This window comes from Sander vitreus, chromosome 9, assembly GCF_031162955.1.
Source record: "Sander vitreus isolate 19-12246 chromosome 9, sanVit1, whole genome shotgun sequence".
In the NCBI taxonomy this organism is placed as follows: domain Eukaryota; kingdom Metazoa; phylum Chordata; class Actinopteri; order Perciformes; family Percidae; genus Sander; species Sander vitreus.
This window is the reverse complement of record NC_135863.1, coordinates 8,740,982-8,764,036: the sequence shown is the minus strand read 5'-3', so window position 1 is coordinate 8,764,036 and position 23,055 is coordinate 8,740,982. Positions and strand designations below refer to the sequence as shown.

General features: G+C 40.3%; 1 protein-coding gene across 1 annotated transcript in view; it reads left to right on the top strand.

Moving 5' to 3' along the window:
* The first annotated feature begins 1,018 nt into the window (after window positions 1-1,018).
* anos1b (anosmin 1b) overlaps window positions 1,019-23,055 on the top strand; it is a 47,286-nt gene continuing 25,249 nt past the window's right edge. Inside the window, exons 1-2 of the mRNA XM_078258571.1 lie at window positions 1,019-1,384; window positions 11,875-11,922. Of these exons, the coding sequence (XP_078114697.1) occupies window positions 1,208-1,384; window positions 11,875-11,922 (225 nt within the window). The 5' untranslated portion in view covers window positions 1,019-1,207. The remainder of the gene's footprint in view (window positions 1,385-11,874; window positions 11,923-23,055) is intronic.

Below are 23,055 nucleotides of genomic sequence, written 5' to 3'. Positions count from 1 at the left end.
TTCACGCGAGGGTTTACGATCTCCGGCCCCAGGCTCTGGTACCCCTCATTCAGGCCATGGAGGACCCCTGTGACCAAGTCGACGCTGCAGCTGTGCAAGGACGGATTCGACATTCAAGACGGTTGTCTTGCCAATGAGGATATTGCCTGTGATGTTGATGAAATTCTCTGGCCAGATCCAGCTAGGCGAAGAGATAATGTCTAGTATTTTCTGTACTTTTTCAGATATATTTTGTTGTTGTTGTTTTTTCTGTGATTGTAACCTGTACTGGATACCGTATTTTATGTTTGTTTGTTGTTTGCTGAGCTAACAGTGTTATGCACACTAGTAGCATGAAAACCGGGACTTGTTTTGTTGTTGATTCTCCATGTCGACATGTTGACTGATTTGGGTATATGGAGAGAAATAAATGATATTATCCTCAGTCTGCAGCATTGGTCTTGTGTAGTGTTTGGTGAACTTATTGTAAATTTGCACTTTCTCTGTGTACATTTACAGTACTCTAATCACTGAGAAGTAGAATTGCTAAAAGTGTTTTAGGTTAGCAACAGCAGTGTGTATCTGGTTCAAACATAATTAAGTCAAATGAAACGTGTGTGTTTCATATGGTAACAAAATATGTTTTTTATAAATTAGTGTATAGTTTCAGCAAGAGTTTTTCATTTTGCAAAGGGTCTGAGGTGTTCTGCTAATTGGGTGTAGTGTTTTGAAAAAGACGGTCACTGTTTTCAAAATTGTGCTTAAGCAATTGAAAAAAACTGGAAGCAACGCTGATAGCGGTGAAGAGATGGGAGTGTTTGAGTAATAATAATAATGATGATCATGATGATGATGATGATGATGATGATGATGATGATAATGATGATGATGAGACTAATTGGAGGAACACGTTATGGAAATCGCAGAGGTGATGATGATGATGATGATGACGATGATGATGATGATGATAAGGATAATTAGGTTGAAAACCATTAGAACTCCGCGTGGCCGCACTTGTAGTACCGGTGGTGGGAGTGTCCGAGAGGAGGGTAGAGCCGCTCCACTTACTGCTCGCGCGCAGACACGAGCAGCGCTCAGATGTTTTCATTCTGAACTTATTAAGGGGTCGCGAGAGCAAGACGTTGACGAGCCGGACACGAGGAAGAAAAGTCTGCCGTTTAATTTGTGCGTCCCTTTATTTGGTGTTCTTGTATTTCCGCGCGGTGCAATGTCTGTTTGTCGGGCTGTTTTGGTGCTCCTGTGCGCGGTGTTGGCGGTGACTAGTGCCCGCAGGAGTTCCCCCGAACAGGATGATGTGCAGGAGAAAATCAACAGCGCCAGATGCACGTCCAGGTGCCTCACTCTGCATATGACTCAGCTAACCGCCGCCTTCAGACACCTCCAGGTACCTACAGCCACTTTGTCCCTTATTTATGAGTGTTTACCGACCCTCAGGTCAAATATGACCTGCAGTCCGCGGTCAACATGACCATTAGTGCATACAAAATAAATGAGAAGTCGTAACATAAAGATACACACAGCCAAGACTGGGTTTTCGATGGTATTTACCACTTACATCCCAGTCTAATTACATTAGTTTGATACTTCAAACATTTATGTGACCCTCAAATGTGAGTAAACTGTATTCTTCAAATATAAAGACTGTAAGGCTGCACAACTTTAGAGTGTTTTACCCTCTAAACTCTTTCTTTAAAAGGTGCATTACTGGTATTTTCTGTATTTGTACAGTTGCAATCACGGCATGTGTTGTTGACAAAATAGGCTACTGTATTCTGCAACTGTATCCGTATTAATCCATATGTGAGGTGATGAATTTCGTTTGTGGTATTAATAGTCGCTTAACATCATTTTGCTTAATGCAATTTTATTATTTGAATGGAGGCTATTTTCTTAAATATTCAGAGTTATCTATCTCCCTGAAATATTTCACAGGGGGATACTGAAGGACTAAAGGAACAGAAGCTGAAAGGCATGAGCGTCTTCAGTCAAATTGATAGGCTTAATAAATCAAAAGGTCGAAGTTTGTACTTTTTCATAACAGGACTCTCAGTGAATTGTCAGATAGAGCAGTATGCACAAATGGCTGAATGGCTCTTAGATATGCATGCAACCACAGACATTAACATTCAATTACTGTAACTTTGAATTGCATCATGAAAGATTATTACAACATTGAATACAACATCAATAATTATATTTGGTCTGATTTGTAAAAAGGCCACACCAGATATTCCTACACCTCTAACCCCCATTCACAGTTGTGTCACTTAGTTTGTGTCACTCTTGTCATGAACTGTGTTGCTTGCTGGAGAAATACTCATTAAAACAAATTGTAGTTATCATCCAAATATTTGAATAAAGCTTGCAATTCTTTCCTTTTAAGGGGAAACAAAGGCCACTAAATGCCATGTTGTGCAGATATTTTAGATCAGCTAACAGTGTTGTTATGCACAACAGAAAAGGAGCGCAGCAGAGCAATTGCTGCCTAAATAATTAATCAGAAGAAACTGTGATCTCACCTTAAATGGTGAGTTGTTTCCAACAGGGTTTTCATCAGGAAGGTTTGGACCAATGTTTTAATGTTGCTCAGATTGTAGTTGCCCCGTGTCAGTACTCAGGGCCAAAGGGACCATGAAAAATGTTGGGAAGCCTACTAGTTTATAATAGTTGACAAAATTACTCATCTCAGTGAAATAGCTGGCCAATGTTCTGTGGCCTTTGTAGTGAGGAATGTGAGATTAACAGGGACATTAGGACGTTACCAAGTTCGAAAAGCCACTTATCGTTAACAGCTTCAACATGTACAAGCTGTGTAGTGGGTGGGAAAGTCATTAACCAAAGAGTTCAGCCCTAGTGGCTCTGAAGTGTGTAGAAGAAATATGTGTGTGCGGGTTTGCATATGTTCATGTATAAAACGAAGGTTTGGTCTGGTTCTCGTCCATCCAGAATAGACTCCCGGCACCTGTGCATTGGGTAATGAGGGTGGCCCCTGGATGACTCTCTAGCAGAGTGAGATGTGTGTGTGATGGAGGTGTGAGAAAGGGAACATTTGGTTAAATTTTATGTAGTGGAGTGCAGTAGTCAGATGTTGAGCATCAAACGGCAGCGATGGAAATGAAACCAACTGACTGGGAGGTAGCAAACAGGCCAGATGTTCATTTTCTACTTGGGTTTTATTTATTTTTAAAGTGAACAAAATGTTGCATTCCATCCTGATACAACTCCTTAATTTCTTGTGTGAGTGTATTTTCTGTCATGCTTTTGGGATTAGTTGACATGGATATTTCTCTTTATGCTGATATTTTTTCAACAATTTACCAATTGTTGAGAAAATATCCCATAATCCAGAAAATAAATAAAATTTTAGTCATCCCACTTGGATATTTTTATTAAAACAACTGAAGTTATTAGACATTTCTTACACTATATACATTTGATTTGTCAGGAAGATTTCAAGACTGTCAACATCTTGAAACAAAATAGGCAGATCTTTTAAGTAAGAACACAGAGGTTGATTCATGAAACTTCCTGAAACAAGTAGTTTTTAAAGTAACTCACTCGATTAGTCCGATCCTTAATGCACTTTTACTCACTGGGGAACAATCCATTGGATTGGAAGCAACCTGCCCCAAACAGTCTTGTGTTAAAGTTATAGTATCATTTTGTAAAAGCAAAACATTGTTTAAGCAGAGCAATTTGAATTCTGTTAAAAAAAATAATATATGTTAAACCTGTCAGTTTCTGACCTACCTTGCCATCCACCTATCAATCTCTGCCATCTGTGCTGTTTGACTGACTGACAAGTGCATTGAGGTTGCATCTTCTTCTTTTTTCAGTTTTAATGGCAGGTGGCAACCATTGTTAAGGTGCATTGCCGCCTCCCAGACTAAGGTCGCCGATCTGCTAGGTAGAAACCCATGGACAGCAACAAAAAGGAAACCAATTAAATGTCTGATGTTCGCAAGTTATTTCATCACTTCATTTAGGACTATGTTTACTACTGAGAAAAGTATAAAAAATATAAGCATTGAAGATGTGTTGAAGTTTTAAGTTAAGCGTCCTCTGATAGGAGAGTGTAGGCCTATGTGCTGGTGCTGACAGCCGCGGCCCAATTTAACCCTTGCGTGTGACTCAGAAACTCATTTTAGTATATAAAGGGGCACTGAAAACTTTGTGTGCTTTACCAAATTAAAAAGAGCCTCTACATTTTGAGCAAACAAGGAAACAAGTTTCCTCTCAGCCACATCCTGGGGAACAGCATCACTCCCTAAACCTATTATAGGACGCTGTAGCAGAACACAGAGTGATTAATGGGCAGGAGAGACTGTGTGTCAGAGCATTCATTCATTTAAGGAAAATTACGTTAAAAAAACCCAACTTTTGATAACAGCTCCAGTAACTATAACATCAGGGAGGGCAAAAAGAGCTTTACTCATCCTACTCTGTCACCACACTCAGACACAAAGACACAAACACACACATTGCTTCCTCTGGCTTCATTTGGGTGAACCCTGTGTTTTTGGCTCTTTCTCTCTCTGTGTGTGTGTGTGTGTGTGTGTGTGTGTGTGTGTGTGTGTGTGCGTGTGTGTGTGTGTGGCTAGTGTGTAGCCACTAGAATGTGAGTCACCAGTTTTCTATTTACACCTCTCCTACAGCTTCTTCTCTGGGTTTTCCACTACTTTTCCCTTGTATGGTGTAATAGTGTAATTATAGCTCTTTATGTGCCTGTGTTTGTGTGTGTGTACACATGAGCATATATTTGCTGGTATGTTGTCATATTCCCAAATTCCTCCTTGATGTACACTCCTAAAAATAAGAAAAGAACTGCAGCCTGCAGCATCTTTTTACACATACGTAGTAGATCAGATTAGACTGCGTGTCTTAAACACTCACAGGTCTGTGGTGCTGATGAGCGGATGGTTAGCGGTTTGAGCCAGGGCTGAGGGCCAGTGCGAGGCTGAATAAGCTGCCTGTGCATTCATGTTTGTGTGTGTGTGCATGTGTGTGTGTGTGTGTGTGTGTGTGTGTGTGTGTGTGTGTGTGTGTCCCAGCTGCTCTGCGGTAGGTAACTCTAATCAGCAGTGGTCGGTCAGCCAACCAGTCACGCTCTGAAAAAGACCAGAGACAACGGTCAGGTCAGGTTGCACAGAGACAGATGGGGAGATAAAGGCAGGTAGACAGACGCGGTCAAGCACAAAGACAGACAGATGAGATAGAAAAACGTGAGCTTGCGCAGCCAGGTAGCCGCAAACAGACAGGTGTAACAAACATACCGTACATGAAGACGGACAACCTGACAAACTAATACACTGCTTAAAAAGCGTGCTCTGATATGCTGGTCAGCAGATAGGTAAGCAGAGAGACAGGCAGAAGGGTGGGTGACGGCAGGAGACAAAGACTTTGATTCACCTCAGAGATAAAGCATCTACCTCTTTCTGCGGCTTTGTGACTGCCCTGTCATTTGATCAGCAGAGATAGATGGTGATAAAATTGTGGCAGCGTAGGAGTGACTCTCACCTGAAACCAGGACAAGAAATTCCAAGACCGTAAATTACAGCTGGAATGGCAAAGCATTGAGCGGCAGGGCTTTGTTCTCTTAGCTCCAGAAAGCGAGAAAGCCATGATGGCATATTTTATCTGATATGTGAGCAATTAAATCCATTCTTCTTCCCACTGGAAACCACTCTCATTTCTGCAATATGAAGCTACCGCCGGCAGCAGGTCTACTTAGCTTAGCACAAAGACTGGAAACGGGGGGAAACAGCAAGCCTGCCTTTTTTTTCCGCTGACCAGCACCTCTAAAGCTCACTAATTATCTAATTAACACATTGTATCTCATTTGTTTCATTTGTACAAAAAAAAAATTATTAAAAATGACAAATCACAGTTTTATTTCTCAGTCGGGACCAGTACCTTCCCAACGTCTCTGCTGGTTTTCCCCTGTTTACAGTCTTTGTGCTATGCTAAGTTAGCTGGCTTCTGGCGGAAAGGAGAATAAGCGTGTTTCCCAAAATGTTGAACTTTTGAAAGTTCGATCGTTTCATTGTTGCTGCTGTTTGAAGTGAACCGAACCAGAAAGATGGATGCCGACGTAATTGTCGGATGATGCAAAGTTCAGGACCGTATAACAACCACTTTGTTGTGACTCTTGTTGTTTACAGGATGTGGGGCACCACAAACACATAACGTTGACACACGTGCACGGAAACACACACACAGGCGCCCGCACGTAAGCTAATTAGGGGCTTCTGTCGGGAATGTTCAGACCTCAACATGGACCTTTTTGGAAGAACTTCATATTCTGTTGAGTGGAAGTTAGTCATGATGCATTTACCACACACACACTCACACAAAACACACACGTTTGCTTCTGGTCATCTGGGTGTGATTAGCAGAGTTAATGCCTCATGTTAAAAAGACTTTCTACTGCGCCTCACCGCAAACACTGACCACAACACACACATACACACACACACACACACACACACACACACACACACACATAATATGTGCACATACTCTTTCTGCCCCTGTCTCTCTCACACACACACACACACACACACACACACACACACACACACACACACACACACACACACACACACACATACACACTCCCTTTTTATCGCTGCATCTGGCAGAAGTGTGATTTATATCTCACTCTCTTTCAAACACTGAAGGGTGTGTGCAGCTGTGCGCATGCATGTTGACCGTGCACGTTTCTCTGTGTGTGTGTATGTGTGTGTCTGTATTTGTGTCCCAACCTCTTTCCTGCTGTTGCATCCAGTGATATCAGGTTGTTGTTCTTCAACAAGGATTACTGTAGACCCAGCAGTCATCATAGTCATGTGAAAGTCCTTTAGTGCAAGTGTTTCTAACTCCGTGGGTCAGTTCTGGTTCTGACGGGTGTCTCAGGCTCAGACAGATTTCTCTTGCAGATCCCAGGATAGAATTTTTTTTTAAAACCCTGTGTTTTTAGTGTTGGTATTAAATCCGGCCATGTGGAGATCCATAATTGAAATGGTGAATAATACATCGTAAACTGGGTTGGAGGGAAATTCTCTTGATACTTTTCATGCAAGGCTTCTCGTGAGCAACAGTGTTTTTGGTGCATGAGCCATAAAATGCACAAAAACTTTTGGAACGAAATGTTTTGTAGTTCTTTATATGGGTTTAGCAAATAAATAAATATACTTTTGTAAATAAATACATCACATACAACTTACATGTAATCCATAACCAGAAGTATAGTGCCACAATAAATGCATTTGTAAATTTTAGTAATGCTCTTCTACTATGGATGAAAATACACTAAAGAATTGGCCTTTCGTTATTAAAATAACCCCAGTCAGACGAAACTTACTACATTTATTGCGTCCTATTTCACAACTAGTATCCACTACTCCTTTCCAGTCTCCTCTTTGGTCCTATTAACTAATAGTTATTTTCATCTTTCACCTTCTTTTGTCTGTCTCCCTCTGCTCTTTTCAACTTCCTCCCTCCCTACCATTTCCTCTCGGCCTTCCACATCCAACTTCTTTTCACTTCTTCCCGTCACCTTCTTCCAATCCTCCCTTTCTCTCCCCTGACTTTTTCAACATGTGCAGCTGTTTTGCCGCATACAGACACACACACACACACACACACACACACACACACACACACACACACACACACACACACACTCTCTGAGACCCTACGAAACCCCACTCTGACCACCGTTTAATAGCCATACGGCACACAGGCCCATCTCAACTGCCTTGATTGGCTCTGACAGCAAATATGTCCCATGAAATTGACTTGGGATCAGTGTGTGTATGTGTAAATCCATGTATGCGTGCATTAATGTGTGTGTTGCAGAGGTGGCTGACGAGGAGTGACAGAAAAAGGGGGATGTTATTGCGAGGAAAAAGAAAGAGAGCGTGAAAAAGATTAAGATATGGGATGAAGATGTGAGGCCAGCAGCGGGGAAAGCAGCTTTATATCTCCTCAGTGAAAATCTGGAGATGTTTAACTGTCCTCAGTTCTTTGACTGGAGCTACAGTACATCATCACTGTCATTTTTAAGTCCTCTCCTGACTTTTTTACAGAAGTTGACAGCAATGTGGAGAGACTAAGAGGAAGAGTTGGGTACAAATGAAAGACACAAAGAATGAGAATGCTTTTCCTGTAACAATTTTTACTCTACTAAAAGAAAGGCAGAAGGGTAGAGTACAAATGTTCAACCCAGGATGGAGCAGAGCAATATTGCAATCAAGAATCACAATATGTCTGTTGAATTAATTACACAGCATAAAGTATAATGTTTCCATTTTATTATTTTAATCATTTTGTTCCACTGTTCAGCTGTCGTACAGGAACATATCTATATATATTTTTTAAAGAGGTAGAAACATTGTTCTCTACTAGCAACCTTAGACCAGATTGCAATGCAGCTGTAAGACTCTCTCACCAATACACATATTGGTCTTTCACCTTACATATTAACCCCACCAGTCCAGGTACATACATTTGGCAACTTTTAAAGGAAATTCTGGTAAATGTGGGGAATTTGTAACATAATCCAAAGTAATAAAATCAGTAAATGATATCACTCCATCACAAAGAATTCACGGAACCTCACAAACTGATGCTGAAAGGGGATCTGAGGGTGGAATTTGCTTCACCGCTGCACCCCCAGCATCCCAATTCTGCAGCACTAATGCAACTTAAAGGTACCCTGTGGAGTTTTTGACCACTATGAGCAATGTTTTCATGAATGGATCCCCGTTTTGTTTGTCTGTACAATGCAAACACACAATCCTGCCAATGTTTTCACATTATTCCACTGTGGCGGTTAAGCACCACAGACAGCAGCAATGCCCCGACAAAGGCAGTGAAGAAGAAGACTGCCAGCAAGTAACTTAAAATGTATATGGTGTAGGTTTCAAAATGTTATAAAACATTGGATTTGCAAATGTTTTGTGAGGAATGAAATTCAACGCTTTGTTGGATCTCAGAATATGTAGAATATCCAACAAAGCTTGTAACGCTTAAATGTAACATTTAAACCTGCAAATGTTTTCATTCTCTTAAACCTGTTTATATCCTGAACATGCGACCCATTTAAAGTTGTGTGTTTTAATGTCTGCAAAAGTTTGTCTTTGAAAAAAATACCAGTGGATCCAGAAGTGGAAATGGTGAAAGTACAGATTAGTGATGTTATTCACAACCGTGTTTTAATGTTTGAGAGCGCTGACAACCTCCTCCATTTAAGTAGTGAGTTACACTGCTACTATAAGACCTGCATCCATTTATTTATGCATTCAGTAGCCCCTTGGCGGCATCAGTAATGCGTAGTCAGAAAGTGCCTCAAGGACAGGAGGAAAGAAAGAAAAGGTGGGCAGAGGAGGAAGGTCTGTCTCTGTAGTGACACCATGACAGCCGTTCCTCTGTTTCTCCTCTCATCTATTCCTCTTTCCATCCATCCTTCCCCACAGACTTGTTACCTAATATGTTCATCAGAGGTTTAACCATTACTTTATGCTCTGCTGCTTTCTTCTTCTCTCTCTCTCATATCAATCTCTATAGAGGCTGGTTAAGCAGCATCCTCAGCATTATCCCCCTTTAACAACTAGCACAGATTACTGTTAAGTCAGAGGTGTCCACCCCATCAATACTCATTTAAGTCTTGAAGGCATACTAGCATGGGAAAGAAATACCTTTGTATTTCTCCCAAGGTTATGTCCAACAACCATTTCACAGACAGAATTTCAGTTTAAGCGTTGTAAACTCTGAATGAAATTGTTGCGGTCTTTGTTCAGAATTTGATCCTGATTTTGGTTGCACTCCTGATTTCTCCACTCTGGAAAACTAACCACCTCTTCACTGCTGCCAACAGCTGGTCAACCGAGGCAACAGTAAGCAGCTGTAGCAGTGGACAAGGGTGAGAGTATGAGAGGAATGAGGCAAATAAAATTTGTGGAGAACTTGGAGCTCTGACCATTTTCACACATATGCTCAATGGCCAGTCTCTGCAGAAAGCAGGCACGACTGATGGTTTGTCAGTTTTAGAAATTTACAAAAATTATGAGAGGCAGCCCTCCCCATGCTACAGTCAGAAAGAAGCTTTTAACTGTACTGTCAGACCAGCACTTCTTTAAAAGTATGTCACAGCCTTAATCATGTCCTCACTTCAGGAAAAATCCTCGGCTGTTCTAGTGACAGTAACTTCTTTTTGCTGCTACATGGAGCATCTTTACAGGGCTTATAAGTTAATATAATTAGTCCTCATATTCATACATCAAAGTCCAATTTAGTTCCTTTAGCAGGTATTTTACCATAATAGTCAGTATGCATCTGTTGAATGTTAAGAGTGAATGAGGCAATTCAATATCTTCTGTACCGTGAAAGCCCTTAACCCCTAATCTCTAAACTTTAACCTCTGCACTGTTACCCCAACTCTAACCCCTTAACCCTCATCATACCAGCAGCACAAAGGCTACTTAAAAGAGGAGAAGCCCTGAAAAGTGTGTGTGTGTGTGTGTGTGTGTGTGTGTGTGTGTGTGTGTGTGTGTGTGTGTGTGTGTGTGTGTGTATAAAGAGATAAGCTTAGTTCAGGCTAAATACAGCACGCTAAGGAGATAGTTTAGGAGTCGTTAAGAGGGCTTATCACACACACACACACACACACACACATGCACACACACACACACACACACACACACACACACACACACACACACACACACACACACACACTAGAGGGTCATATACTCCCTGGAGGAACACACACATGACAATAGACAGATACACAACTGCACACACACCAGTATTGTAATAGTTGTTTTGATTTTGGATGATGTCATCATGATTGTGATGATGACATAGCAAAGAGCAGCAGTTTTGCCACACTGACTGACTATCTCACCAATTCAAGTTAAAAACAGCTGATAGGGTTTTGAGTCTGCAATTAAACTATTTACAGTAAGTGATCCAACATGTCCTAAAAAAATTTAATAAAAACTTAACTTTAAATAAAGTTAAGTTTTAATGTAACATCCACACTGTGAAACCAACAGGCTTTATGGGATGCAGTGCTTAAATAATAGTCGATTATATAATTACTCAATTGACAGATAATGTCTTTTAAAACAATTTTGATTGAATCGGTTGTTATTTGTTTATGGCATTTCACAACCTTATAATAATGACAAAAAAATACCTCATGTAGCTCATACATCAACAGGTAAAAGCAGGTCTGCATGGCCTTGTGCGTTCAATACCAAGTATGGATGATTACAAGTTTATTTTAAAGAGTTTTTCTTGGATGGAAGAACATTTTGAAAAGTTGAAAGGACTTTAGGATGAGGGGTTGGATGGTTAATCTGTATTTCTGTCCCTGTGGTCACGATGACGTCTCCCTCTGTCACGGTGGTTATAGCAGCCATGTTTACTGGTGGTCTTGACTCACTTAGCAGCAACTGTACACAACACACACACACACACACACACACACACACACACACACACACACACACACACACACACATAAACATACATCTCACCAAGTGACGCGGTCTCTGTCTGGTTCAGCAACCACAAACACAGTGTGTTAAGTCATTTTGCACCCTGAGGATAATATGTAAATAAGAAAAAGGTTGAGTGTGAGTCTGTCTGCATGTCAGGTTTGCTTTGGTTATATGGTGACCTTTTATGAACAATATTTAGCTTTCTGTCTCCTTGTATGTTAGACAGCAGTCTCACACGAATGGGTCAAGTGTGGGCAGAATGTGTGAAACACAGGATTTGTCTGTGAAAGATTTATTTCTCTCTCTCTCTTTCTCTCTCTCTCTCTCTGTTTGTTTTAATCCTCATCCTCTCCGTCTCTTCCAGAGTGACCAAGTTCTGGTTTGGTGTGAAAACCACAGACGCTGTGCGCAGGTAAATACTCATACACACAAACTTGTACTGCTTCACTTCTTAAGATATTTTACTGACTTGCATTCAATTCCCTGAAGGCTTACCCAAACATTAATCACTCTGTGCCTAACCCCAACCGTAACCCTGATTTTAAGCCAGTCATAACCCTTAAAACCGAGTCTTCAATGTAGGAGTAAAGACCAGGGGTCAAACTTCTGGCAACATTAACTCTGATTTGGTAGTTCATTCCATCAAACACAATTGGCCGTCTTCGGGTTGTTGGGTGGTAAGCCTGTGAGGGTTTTTGTCATTTTTGCTGCACTAGCAACTCCTACTGGTTGGGGAGAACCATCTTCATGTTACACCTAGTGAAGCTCATTGCTTGCACTTGAGAAGAAGCGGGTGCACTGCCAAAAAAACAGTAGAGTTAGCAGTGAAAAGGGCAAAAAACAGGGCGAAGTCTTACGGTAACTATAAAATAAGTTGTTGATCTTGAAGGGACAGAATTTGTCTTTAAATATGAACAAAAATATTCAATGACGAAGGGGGCAAGTTCATCTCCAGTGATTTAACAAAACTTTCCCAAAACTACAGCAACAAGAAGGTACTGGTGAGAAAAACAGCAATGAAAAAAAATCAAAAGTCAAATGTTTTGATCTCTTTTCATTGACTCAGTGATTCAAATTATGAGTCCGGCCAAAGGGCTGTCGTGGAACATTAAACAGAACACAGGTATGGCTTTTTTGGGACATCATATTGTATAAGGGGCCATGGAAAATATGTGTTTCTGACTAGCTGGCACATCTCAAACTAATTTCTGTGCAACAGTTTAAATCAGTGCGCAAGGTACATTAAAACATAACAACAGTATGTTTGCTTTGTGCTACATTACCATCTAACTGTCACTGGTGTATTAAGTAAGTAAGTGGATATAGTATAAGTATGATAACACACAACGAGGTATCCTGATAGAATATAACAAAGCTGACACAACAACAGTAAAAGCAGAGTCAGAGTCTCTGCTTCGAGAGGCAAAGAGACCGAGAGTCTTTCTCTTGCTTCCCTTGTGTATAGAATCTTTACACCCACCACACGACTCCTGTAATAGCAAAGGTGGTGTTTTTAGTTAAAATAACGTCCTCCGCTATAACCCCATTATCCATCCACCCTGGAGCAAAAATTATCCACTGTTTATTCACTTAACACTGCCTGCCAGGAGGCTTTACTGTGTGTGTGTATGTGTGTGTGTGTGTGTGTGTGTGTGTGTGTGTGTGTGTGTGTGTGTGTGTGTGTGTGTGTGTGTGTGTGTGTGTGCGTGCGTGCTAATTCATTGTTTGATTCAAGAGGAGTTTCCATGCCGTTTTTAGCTGCCAGTCTGTCCACTCTGCAGAAGTTCCTGCTTGTTACAGCTTTCTGGACATTACTGTGGGTGATTTAGACCGCTGGTCCCAAATCAAACACGCAGACAGTTTGTGGATAAGACAGAAACGGGGTCTCCATATTTTGATGCAATTCATCATGTTTTAAATCAGACAGGCTAAAAGATGAAAACAGAAAAAATATCTTCAGTATTGAAAAAAAAACAGATAGGAGAGGAAAATAAAAGGTTTGATCACTAAACAAAGTATGTGAAATCAGAAACAATTTTATGGACTAATTAATGATGTTGTGTAAGTCACAGCCCAAACATTGTTTGCAAAATATCTGTCCACCATGACCTTTTACTCCCTGACCTTAACTTACTCAATATTAATGACATATATTGAAATATTCTGTCTGGTTTCTTATTGATGTGTTTTCTGAACTCTCCGTTCAAGGTTCACACCTAAAAACTTCATCACAGCTGAAAGTGCGCCTGAGTCGTATTTTACTTCTTGCAACACTTCCAAGCTTTGCTACAAATGCACAGTTGGACAAAGTAAAAGCAAGAAACAGGCGTGAGAGCGAGAGCTTTTTCTTCTTCTGTACAGCGCGTAGATCAGTAGTGTGTGTATGTTTAGGTCAGCTGGGGTTAATGTCAACAACAGACAAGAGCATGCCCCCCTCCAAACCTCCCACTAACAGACCGTTGCAGTGGATACCGCAACGAACAAAACATCAGACCTCAACCTTCGGCTATTCCTAACCCCCCTCACCACCTCAAACATGCACAGCTCCTTTGACCTTCGCCAATCTTATCTATATCCTTCCTTCTCTCCCTTCCTTTGTTTCTATTCCTGATGTTTAGAGTTCAACAAACACACGGAGAATGAGAACAGAAAATATTTTCTAGTTTAATACCACATCTAAACTTTATTACCTTGGCTTTGTGTCTTGCTGTTGTACATGTGTGAATACCAGTGTGGCAACCAACGTCCAATAACAGTCTCTGAAACTGGCCAGTGGGGGCTGACTCTGTGTAAACCACAATTTTCCTTTTAGACAGGCTGATACTGCACAGACATGCACAGTGTCTCTTCTAGCTTGTTTGAATTGCAGAGTTATTAATTCTTACCGTTTTACAGTCTGTTGAAAGTGGACGCAGCCCAATTTGTAAAAGTCACCAGGGTAGGCCAAAAAAAATAAATTAGAACAGAAAAGCATCTATCCCAGTCCTCAGGCATAATTGCCAAGATTAATCAAAATAATGAATTATGAAGCAGAGGAAGTCCAACACTGTTTAATGCTCCCAAGGTGTGTGTATTTGTTAACAGGATATGTGGGAGATATTGTAGGCTTACTATTTGTTTTTGTTGATTATGCACCTTGGGAGCATTACACAATGAGCACACTTTATTTTTGTTTCATTAGGCTAACATAAATATAACAGAAACATAATACAGACATAATATTTCCAGGTTTCCATTCTCCTCTATTCTATTAATTCTTCATTTGTTCTAGTAAAAAAAAAAAATTAAGATTATTTTTTGGGCATTTAAGGCCTTTATTTATATAGTACAGCTGAAGACATGAAAATGGGAGAGAGAGGGGGCATGACATGCAGCAAAGGGCCGCAGGGCAGAGTCAAACCCGCGGCCGTTGCGTCAAGGAGTAAACCTCCATATATGGATGCATGCTCTACCAGGTGAGCTACCCAGGCGCCCGTTCTAGTAACATTTTTGATATAAAAAGGTAAACTACAGATCCCAACAACAACAGACCAGATTATTGTTTAAAATATTTTAGTCACGCTATCGGCTCTGGGGATGGCAATGTCAGTTGGTTGGTCCACCACTTTGGCCCATCTGAAATATCTCAACAACCATTAAATGGATTGCTATCACATTTTGTACAGACATTCATGTTCCACTCCGGATGGATTTTAATAACTTTAGTGTGCCGACCTTTCATCGTCATCCATCGTCAGGCCAAAATATCAATCTGTCCAAATCTTTTCGTATAAAATACAGTCCAAGACTGGCAAAATTTTGATTCAAATTTAACTATAATCTGAGTAAAGAATAAATAAATCTGACCAGATATTAAATGCTAGTTTTCAGTACTTCATGTTTTTTGTTCATCAGTGCTAAGGACACTGTTTTTAAGGTGCAATACTCATACTCATACGCAGAGAGAAAAAGAGAAGGAGAGAGTCAGAGGGGAGGAAGTGTTTATCTGTTGGAGGAAAACACTCCTCTGCACAGATTTTCAGACGTTTTCTCCACTGAGCCACATTTTTCTTATCTTTATAAACCCAATTTTAGGGTTATTAATAAAGCAAATTTAACAAAATGTGACTTGGTCTCAACCTACATTCCACTGCAGATCTCATAAAGCATTTTGGCAGTGTAACATACTGAATAACTTTTGTCAGAGATTTTTATAATTTGGGGACTGGTTTTACTTTTCCTTTAACTCCTTTTTGGTTCCTTACCCAGACTTGGAGCAGTGCTGAATGAGGTTGTTCTCACTGAGATTTAACACGTGTAACACATAGTCAGTCTATCCGCTCACAGTCACACACCCACACACACAAAGTGGTGCACTGGGAAGCTAAAGGATGAATTTAATTTCCTATGTATGTTTCACTTAGGAGGCTGAAAGCTTGCAATGATCCATTTTTTCACACTGGAAATGGCACAAAACAATTACAAACAGCAAGCTATTTGAATAATTTCTTTAGCAATTTCATGGCATGTTCTTATATAATGTTTACTCTCAGAGTACCAGGAGCATTTGTTCAAAAACAAACAAACTTTATAGGGGACTGTAAAGTGCATCCTTAGGACATGTAGGGTGCAAATACTCTGCAATGATATATTATTAGTCTTCCATATATAGACCTGCATGACATTGTCATTTATACATAAATAATGTTACACATTTATAATAAAAAAGGATAAAAATGGTCTAAAATTATACCTCTAGTGAATCCCTTAATATGCTAGGATAAGAGAAAGAGACAAAGGGGGCAAGTTAAAGGTAAGCATTGTCTCACTGAATGTTGTGCTTTATCTGTTCCTTTGTTACATACGGCCCAGGATTTCTCTATTGAAGACACAAACACGCACTAGGCAGATGTTGCCCCAACTCATATGGTTTGTGTCACATCATCAGTGGACTCTCATTCGTGGAAACACCCATGGGAGTTCACCAAAAATGAACTACAGCCCTCACTCAACTCCTCCATCTGTCCATCAGTCCATCTCCTTTTTTTTTATCTCTTTCTTTCTCTCTTTCTCACAACACATGCAAAGTAGACGTAATGTGTACCAGGTGTGTGATGCAGCAGAATGTCCACTAGCAAACAGGTCTGATGCAGAACAAAGAACAGAGCTATCAAGTTACTGTTTCTCTTTCTCTTATCATAATCTCTGTTATTCATTCCTCATTACTTGCTCTTAAGAGGTTCACATCACTTGTAATACCAGTTGGAATAGTTATGGCTGTATTATCGCTGTATTAGCTTAGCTTTGGTAGATTTCACATCATACTGTAAGTTAGAACTCTAATTGTAGTATTAAAGTGATGGTTCGGAGTAATTTCACCCTAGGCTGCTTTGCACCTAACCTGACTCCACCAGATGGATTGCTTCGCATTTGCTCGGCATATCCATCTGGGAACTTTCCGTTGGAGCACTTTTGGGAAGGGGCGAAAATACTGGTTAGCTGATTGGATAAACCATCTGTCTATCACCACCTATGTTGGTGATAGACGGGCCAAATCAACCACTCAGATCAACAATATATCAAACTCTTGCCGAAACTAGAGATGTTCATACTGCCTAAAACGCTGGTATTGGTATCGGGAAGTACTGGATTATATGCACCGATCCGATACCACGTAATAAAGCCCTAAAGAAAATCTACGTTAAGTAGTTTATTTATGTTCTTTTTCCGTTATAACTGACTGTCAAACTAACAGAAAGTTCTGGGTGTTCATGTTTCACAAGAGTTTAACCTGAGCCAGACCGACAAAGATAGAAATCATATGCACTGGTATCGGATCGGTACTCGGTATCGGCCGATACGCAAGTTCAGGTATCGGAATCGGTATCGGGAAGCAAAAAATGGTATCGGACCATCTCTAAACGAAACCAGTCGGGAAAAGAGCAAAAACATCTTTTCCTTCGAGAAAAGCCTCCAGTGCCGTTTTTTGCTCTTCTTTCAATGAAGGAATACTTTCTAATTTGGATAAAACTTGTGTGATAGCTACGCTCATCTCATCCGTGGAAGCTGCCATGTTGTTTAGACTGAACAGTCGCTTCTCGTTGCGTTACACCTAAACCCGCCTCAAAACCAACGCTGATTGGTCGGTCGTTTGGCGAACGGCTCCAAATTTTCTCTGTCTCAAGATGCCAGACTGATCTGCGAGTGGAGAACTGGAACTCGCGAGATCAGGACATGGGGGTAAATCTGATCTAGAGGTAGGGGGGGACAATAAACATAAAATTTCTGAAGAGCAATTTTTGAAGAGGACACAAATAATACAGCCACAATTATACTCGTAGAGGACATGTGTTCACAGAGGAAAGCCTTAATACTATCATTAGTGTAGCATGGAGACTGTACCATTATCCTTCTTTTCAGCGTTTCTCTTGATTCAATAAAACAGCTGACTAAATTGAACGAAATATTCTTCTTTAAAATCATGTATTTATTTTTAAGTTGTTTATAATCAAGCCACAAAAATACCTGAGACTCTACACCTGACTGTCTCTGGTCTCCCTGTTCCTCAGTTCTTTCTGTCTCCTTTGCCTGTGACATAGTGACGTTAGTATTTCCATAAGCACCCATTCTTATAAAGATGTTACCAAATTGTCTTGATATGAGGACTTATTGTACTTACTTGGCGTTTCGGTGTAAGCCTACTGAAAAAGGATCTTATATCTGTTTTTCTTTTCTCTGTCATTTTTAACAACAACACAAATCTTTAACATCAGATGTCTAAATATGAGTTAGGTTCATAGGTTCACCACGTGGTCATATTATAATTATAACATGATCTTGCGTCCTCCACATAAATATTAGGTTTCTTCTGGGACAGAGGATATATATTTAACTGATCAGCCACTTGACTTCATATTGAGCAAAACACAACTGTAGATCTTCAATATTAACCCTAATATCAGTTCACACACACAACGTTAGGTTTATCGCCGTGGTAACGTTAGTTGTAGTGGGTGCATTTCCAACAAGCTATAAGCTAGGTAACGTTACATTATATTACACTAACATAGCAAACTTTTTTGTCATGACTAATTTATTAATTACTCAGCATCATTTCTATTTGAGAAAAGAAAAACTTAATCCGATGTTTATTTAATGTGAATAAAATAGTCTTGAACCGCCTACTTACTACATTCCTGTTACTACCCGATGTGACTGTAAGTCTAGTGCAGATCCTACAGCATGCAGTGGACCAAACCACTGTGAGGCAAGGGAGGGGGGACTCAAAATGTTTCTAAACTTAAAAAGCATTTTTGGGGGTTTGTATTGTTTTTCTGCTTACACAGATATTTTAAGTATACATCATTATGTTATTTACAATACACAGCATTGTTGTAATGATATTTCTATGGGGGGACAACCCTTAGATGGGGGGGGTCTTGACCCCCCCGACCTCCCTGGGATTTACGCCCTTGGATCAGGATGGTCTCACGAGGCTACTTTGCACCTCGACCTCGAGCCAAACAACCCCACATAAGCTTTTTTCCCTTGTAATAACGTTGGTCGAGTTAGCGTTATTAGCTGGTTAGCTTAGTGCAGGCACTAATGGATCCACGTTTGTATCTCGTAAATTACCCCACTAATAATGCCCGGAATGATACCAAACTTCTACAGTAGTACAAATAGTTTCTTTACTTATAAAATGAGGCATTAGAAAGTGTGTCACTACACCAGAAGTATATTTAAATAACACTTGCCTGATGGATACTCCTTTCGACTGCTATCGCGCGAGATCACGCGAGATCACGCACAGAGCACAACATCTATTGCTGGAAGAGACTACTGGTAAAGAAGAATCAAGAAGCGAGTGAGGTGATAGGACAAGATGCCACACAGTTGTATATATCCCGGCTGTGGTTTAAAAGCAATAGATGTTGTGCTCTGTGCGTAATCTCGCGTGATAGCTCACCGTCCGGTGAGTGTATTCAGCCAGGCTTCTGTGATAATCATCCCAATAACAATCCATGGAGCGGCGGTGGTCTGGTGGATGTCCTGCATAGGACAGATCATGCCTTCGCAGTGAAAAGTTTAGATTATTTCCCCCTCAAAATAGGTAATTGAGCACTGTAGTGGTTATGACCATATCAGTGACTATGTAACTACATGGAAACGGGATAAACAATGTCTGTGGCTTGCACAGTAATAGCGTTGCTGAAGCTTAGCTGTAGCATCGCGCCATGTCTCCTGGGAATTCAGTTGTAGCAGGAAAAGTTAAAGAGTAGTGTGTGAAGAGTGAAGGGCAGAGTTGATCACAAGGGAAGAAGCTTGGAGTAACATAACTATGGAGAACATAGCAGATATACAACACACGGAAGAGCCTTTTGAGTTTGATGGTCGTCCTTATTTATTCGAACCCGAGTATACAGACGAAGAACTAGCCTCGTTCTTTCCAAGAGTTGGAAAGAACGAGACAGACAGAGGGGCAACAGGCAGATTAACTTGCTGCTCCAAGCGCAAGCTAAAGCTAGCCTTCAGTAACTGGAGGACATAGCAACACCATCGCCGCTCTGTGGATTGTTATTGGGATGATTATCACAGAAGCCTGGCTGAATACACTCACCGGACGGCAGCTAGCAGCTAATGGCTATCTGGCTGTACACACTCACCGGAGGGTAGCTAGCAGCTAACGGCTAACGGCTATCTGGCTGTACACACTCTGAATACACTCACCGGAGGGCAGCTAATAGATAGAAGTTGGACGGTACTGTGTGTATGACTGGTTTAATGACACACAAATAATACAGAAGTGCTATTAAACTATATATTACTACAGCTTTCACTACTGTTGATGCATGTAGCCATGTTGGATTTTGAGGCTGGCTTTGCTCGGGGTACTGTGGGGTTCACCCACTTTTCAAGACAGAAATCTGACTTCAGGGGGCGTTCCACTTCAATTTTCCGACTTGCAACTCGGAAATTCCTACTTCAGAGTACAAAACTGAACGCACCATGAGGCAAGACAAGCTGTAAAGAAAACTTCCTTCAGCTGCTTGTATCCACAATGTCATTCTTTCTGTCTGAACTCAGAGTTCATGTATGTAGGTGAGGGTTGGAACATGTACCGGTGGGTAAATTGAGAGCTTTGTCTTCAGGCTTCGTTCCACCTTCACCACAACAGTCCGATGCAACACCTAACACTAATAGTGTGGGCACCAATCCACCTTTAAACACACACATTCCATCATACCCTCACTTATGAACAAGATCCCAACATATTTGAACTGCTTTATTTAGGGCAGCAATTTGTTCCAGTGGGGGCTGTCCACTGTTTTACCACACACTTGAAGGTGCTGAATCTCGCCTCAATTACTTCTCATTCAAATCAAGTGTTGGATTAAAATGAAATCGGCACTCACAATGTTATAATCGAAAGAGGCCCAGGAAATAATTGAAGAGGAATATGTTGGACAGGGTTTCAACAGTCAGGCAGTCATCCCTGTGTGCCAGCTCGAAGCTCCCGTCTCACTCTCCTCCTTAGATTTTAAAGTACAACTCAACCCAGTACAACAGCTGCAAACAACAGCTTGCTAGATTGTATAAGCTTGCATATCAATCTTAATTCTGTGTCTTTCTTCTCCTTTTCCCACAGTCATTTCCATTCCCTCTGCTGTTCAGACTTGTCCAGTAGTTTATTAAGATGTCTTATTGAGATATGTAACATTTACTTGGCCATAAGTGCAAGTTCTGTCAAAATATTGTTAGAAATGCAAGCTTATGCTCGGAGGGTATTTAAAGGAATACATGAGATTTTCAAATCTGAACCTGATATTTTTGCCTTTTAGAAAGTTAACAAAGCAGCAAAACCTCTTGTAGGTCAAGTATTTTGACCGCCATCAATACATCAATTTCTTAATTGTGCATACTTCCTTTCTCCGTCCAAACAGAGCAGTCAGTCTAGCAATCTTATTTTAGACAGAGAGAAAGCACAGAGAGAAAATGATTAGGGGAAACATAGAGAGAGAAAGCTCTGGCAGGATTTCATCTGAGGTTATTGTGGGTTTGAGAGGTGAGGAAGTTAACCACCAAACTATCTCGAAGCATTTGTCTTTTTGACTATCCTCCCAATCTCTATTTCTCTAGCCTTTCCTCTCCTCCCGCAAGCTGCTGATTTAAGTTAGCTCTGGTTGTTGTACATGTTTTTCCAAAGGTCTGGCAAAAGTATAACATGCTTTTCAAAGGGATTTGTGGAATTTGTTCCGCTACTTTTCACTCACGTACCACAAAACCTGAAGTGTGTATTCATGTGTGTATACTTGTATGCGTGTTTGCAAATTCAAAATATAAAAGCGTGTTCTTGCCCTCGGTAATGTTCTGTAGAATCTTATTTAGCATATAAATGTGGTTACTACTAAATGTAGCACTGTGACATCAATAAATCAACACTTGTGAATTAATTGTGCCGCAATAGTTTGACCATCATTGACTAACTTAAGCCTGATGATGTGAAATGAGGAAGGCATACATGAAAAAGCAAAATTTAGATTTATATTCACACTGAGTTATTAAACGTCTGCATGTACTATTTTTTTTCGTACTCTTAAGTTTTTAGAAACACGTACGTTTTTTTTCACGTTTTCTCAAAATCACATTTCACATACGATACTAAACAGACTGTGATTTCAGTAACACTCACAACATTGGTTGAGAAAAGTTGCAATTAGATATTTCATCAGTATTAGTCACAGACAGTAGTCGCAGACTACTAGCCTAAAGTTACTATTATTGTTTCCTTACAATCACACTCCTGTCAGTTTGTTGTTTGGGTGGCCCTCTACTTCTCTCACTACACCTTTAACCTGAAGTCAGTATGTGACATCACTGGGACTGCATCCACCACTGAACTGCATGTGACAATGTAGGCCACCGGGTCAGATTTCGCAGGAAATCTGCTGGATTGCTTTGCAGGAGAAAACATGATGAGGATGCTATTTTTCACTTCAAACAGAGCTTTCAGGTTCTCAAAATAGCTGCTGGTGGAAGATAAGAAAAGCTGATGGAAAAATAACTTTCAAGTTATTTTTTGTGTTTAAGAATAAGAGAATATTTTGCAGAAGAAGAAATAACCTTTTTTTTCAGCAACAAGATTTATCTGAAATTTGGTCTCAACTTTAAGAGATACTTGGTCATACCAGTACCCTGGGATTGTGGCATGCAGTCATAGCTACAATTTTACAACTCTTTTTCTTGTCATTCACACTAATAGAAAGAAGTATAAAGATCCCACGAGGGCTTGTTATTGTACCATAACACTTTCTTTGTGCAGACTGAAATGTGTCTGTATCTACAATTTTAATATTTAGTTTCCAGTTGTACAACAATTAACATTTGAGCTTTGTTAAATAGATAAAGGGTTTTGTCGAAAAAACATTTGTCAACTTAAGGGATTGAAAATATAATTGCAAAAAAAAAAAAGTCTTGATATACGGACACATACACTGTTAATGATTTTACTAAAACTAAAGGAGTAGTGAAAGAAGTTAAACGGTACCTAATCCTAAATACAACA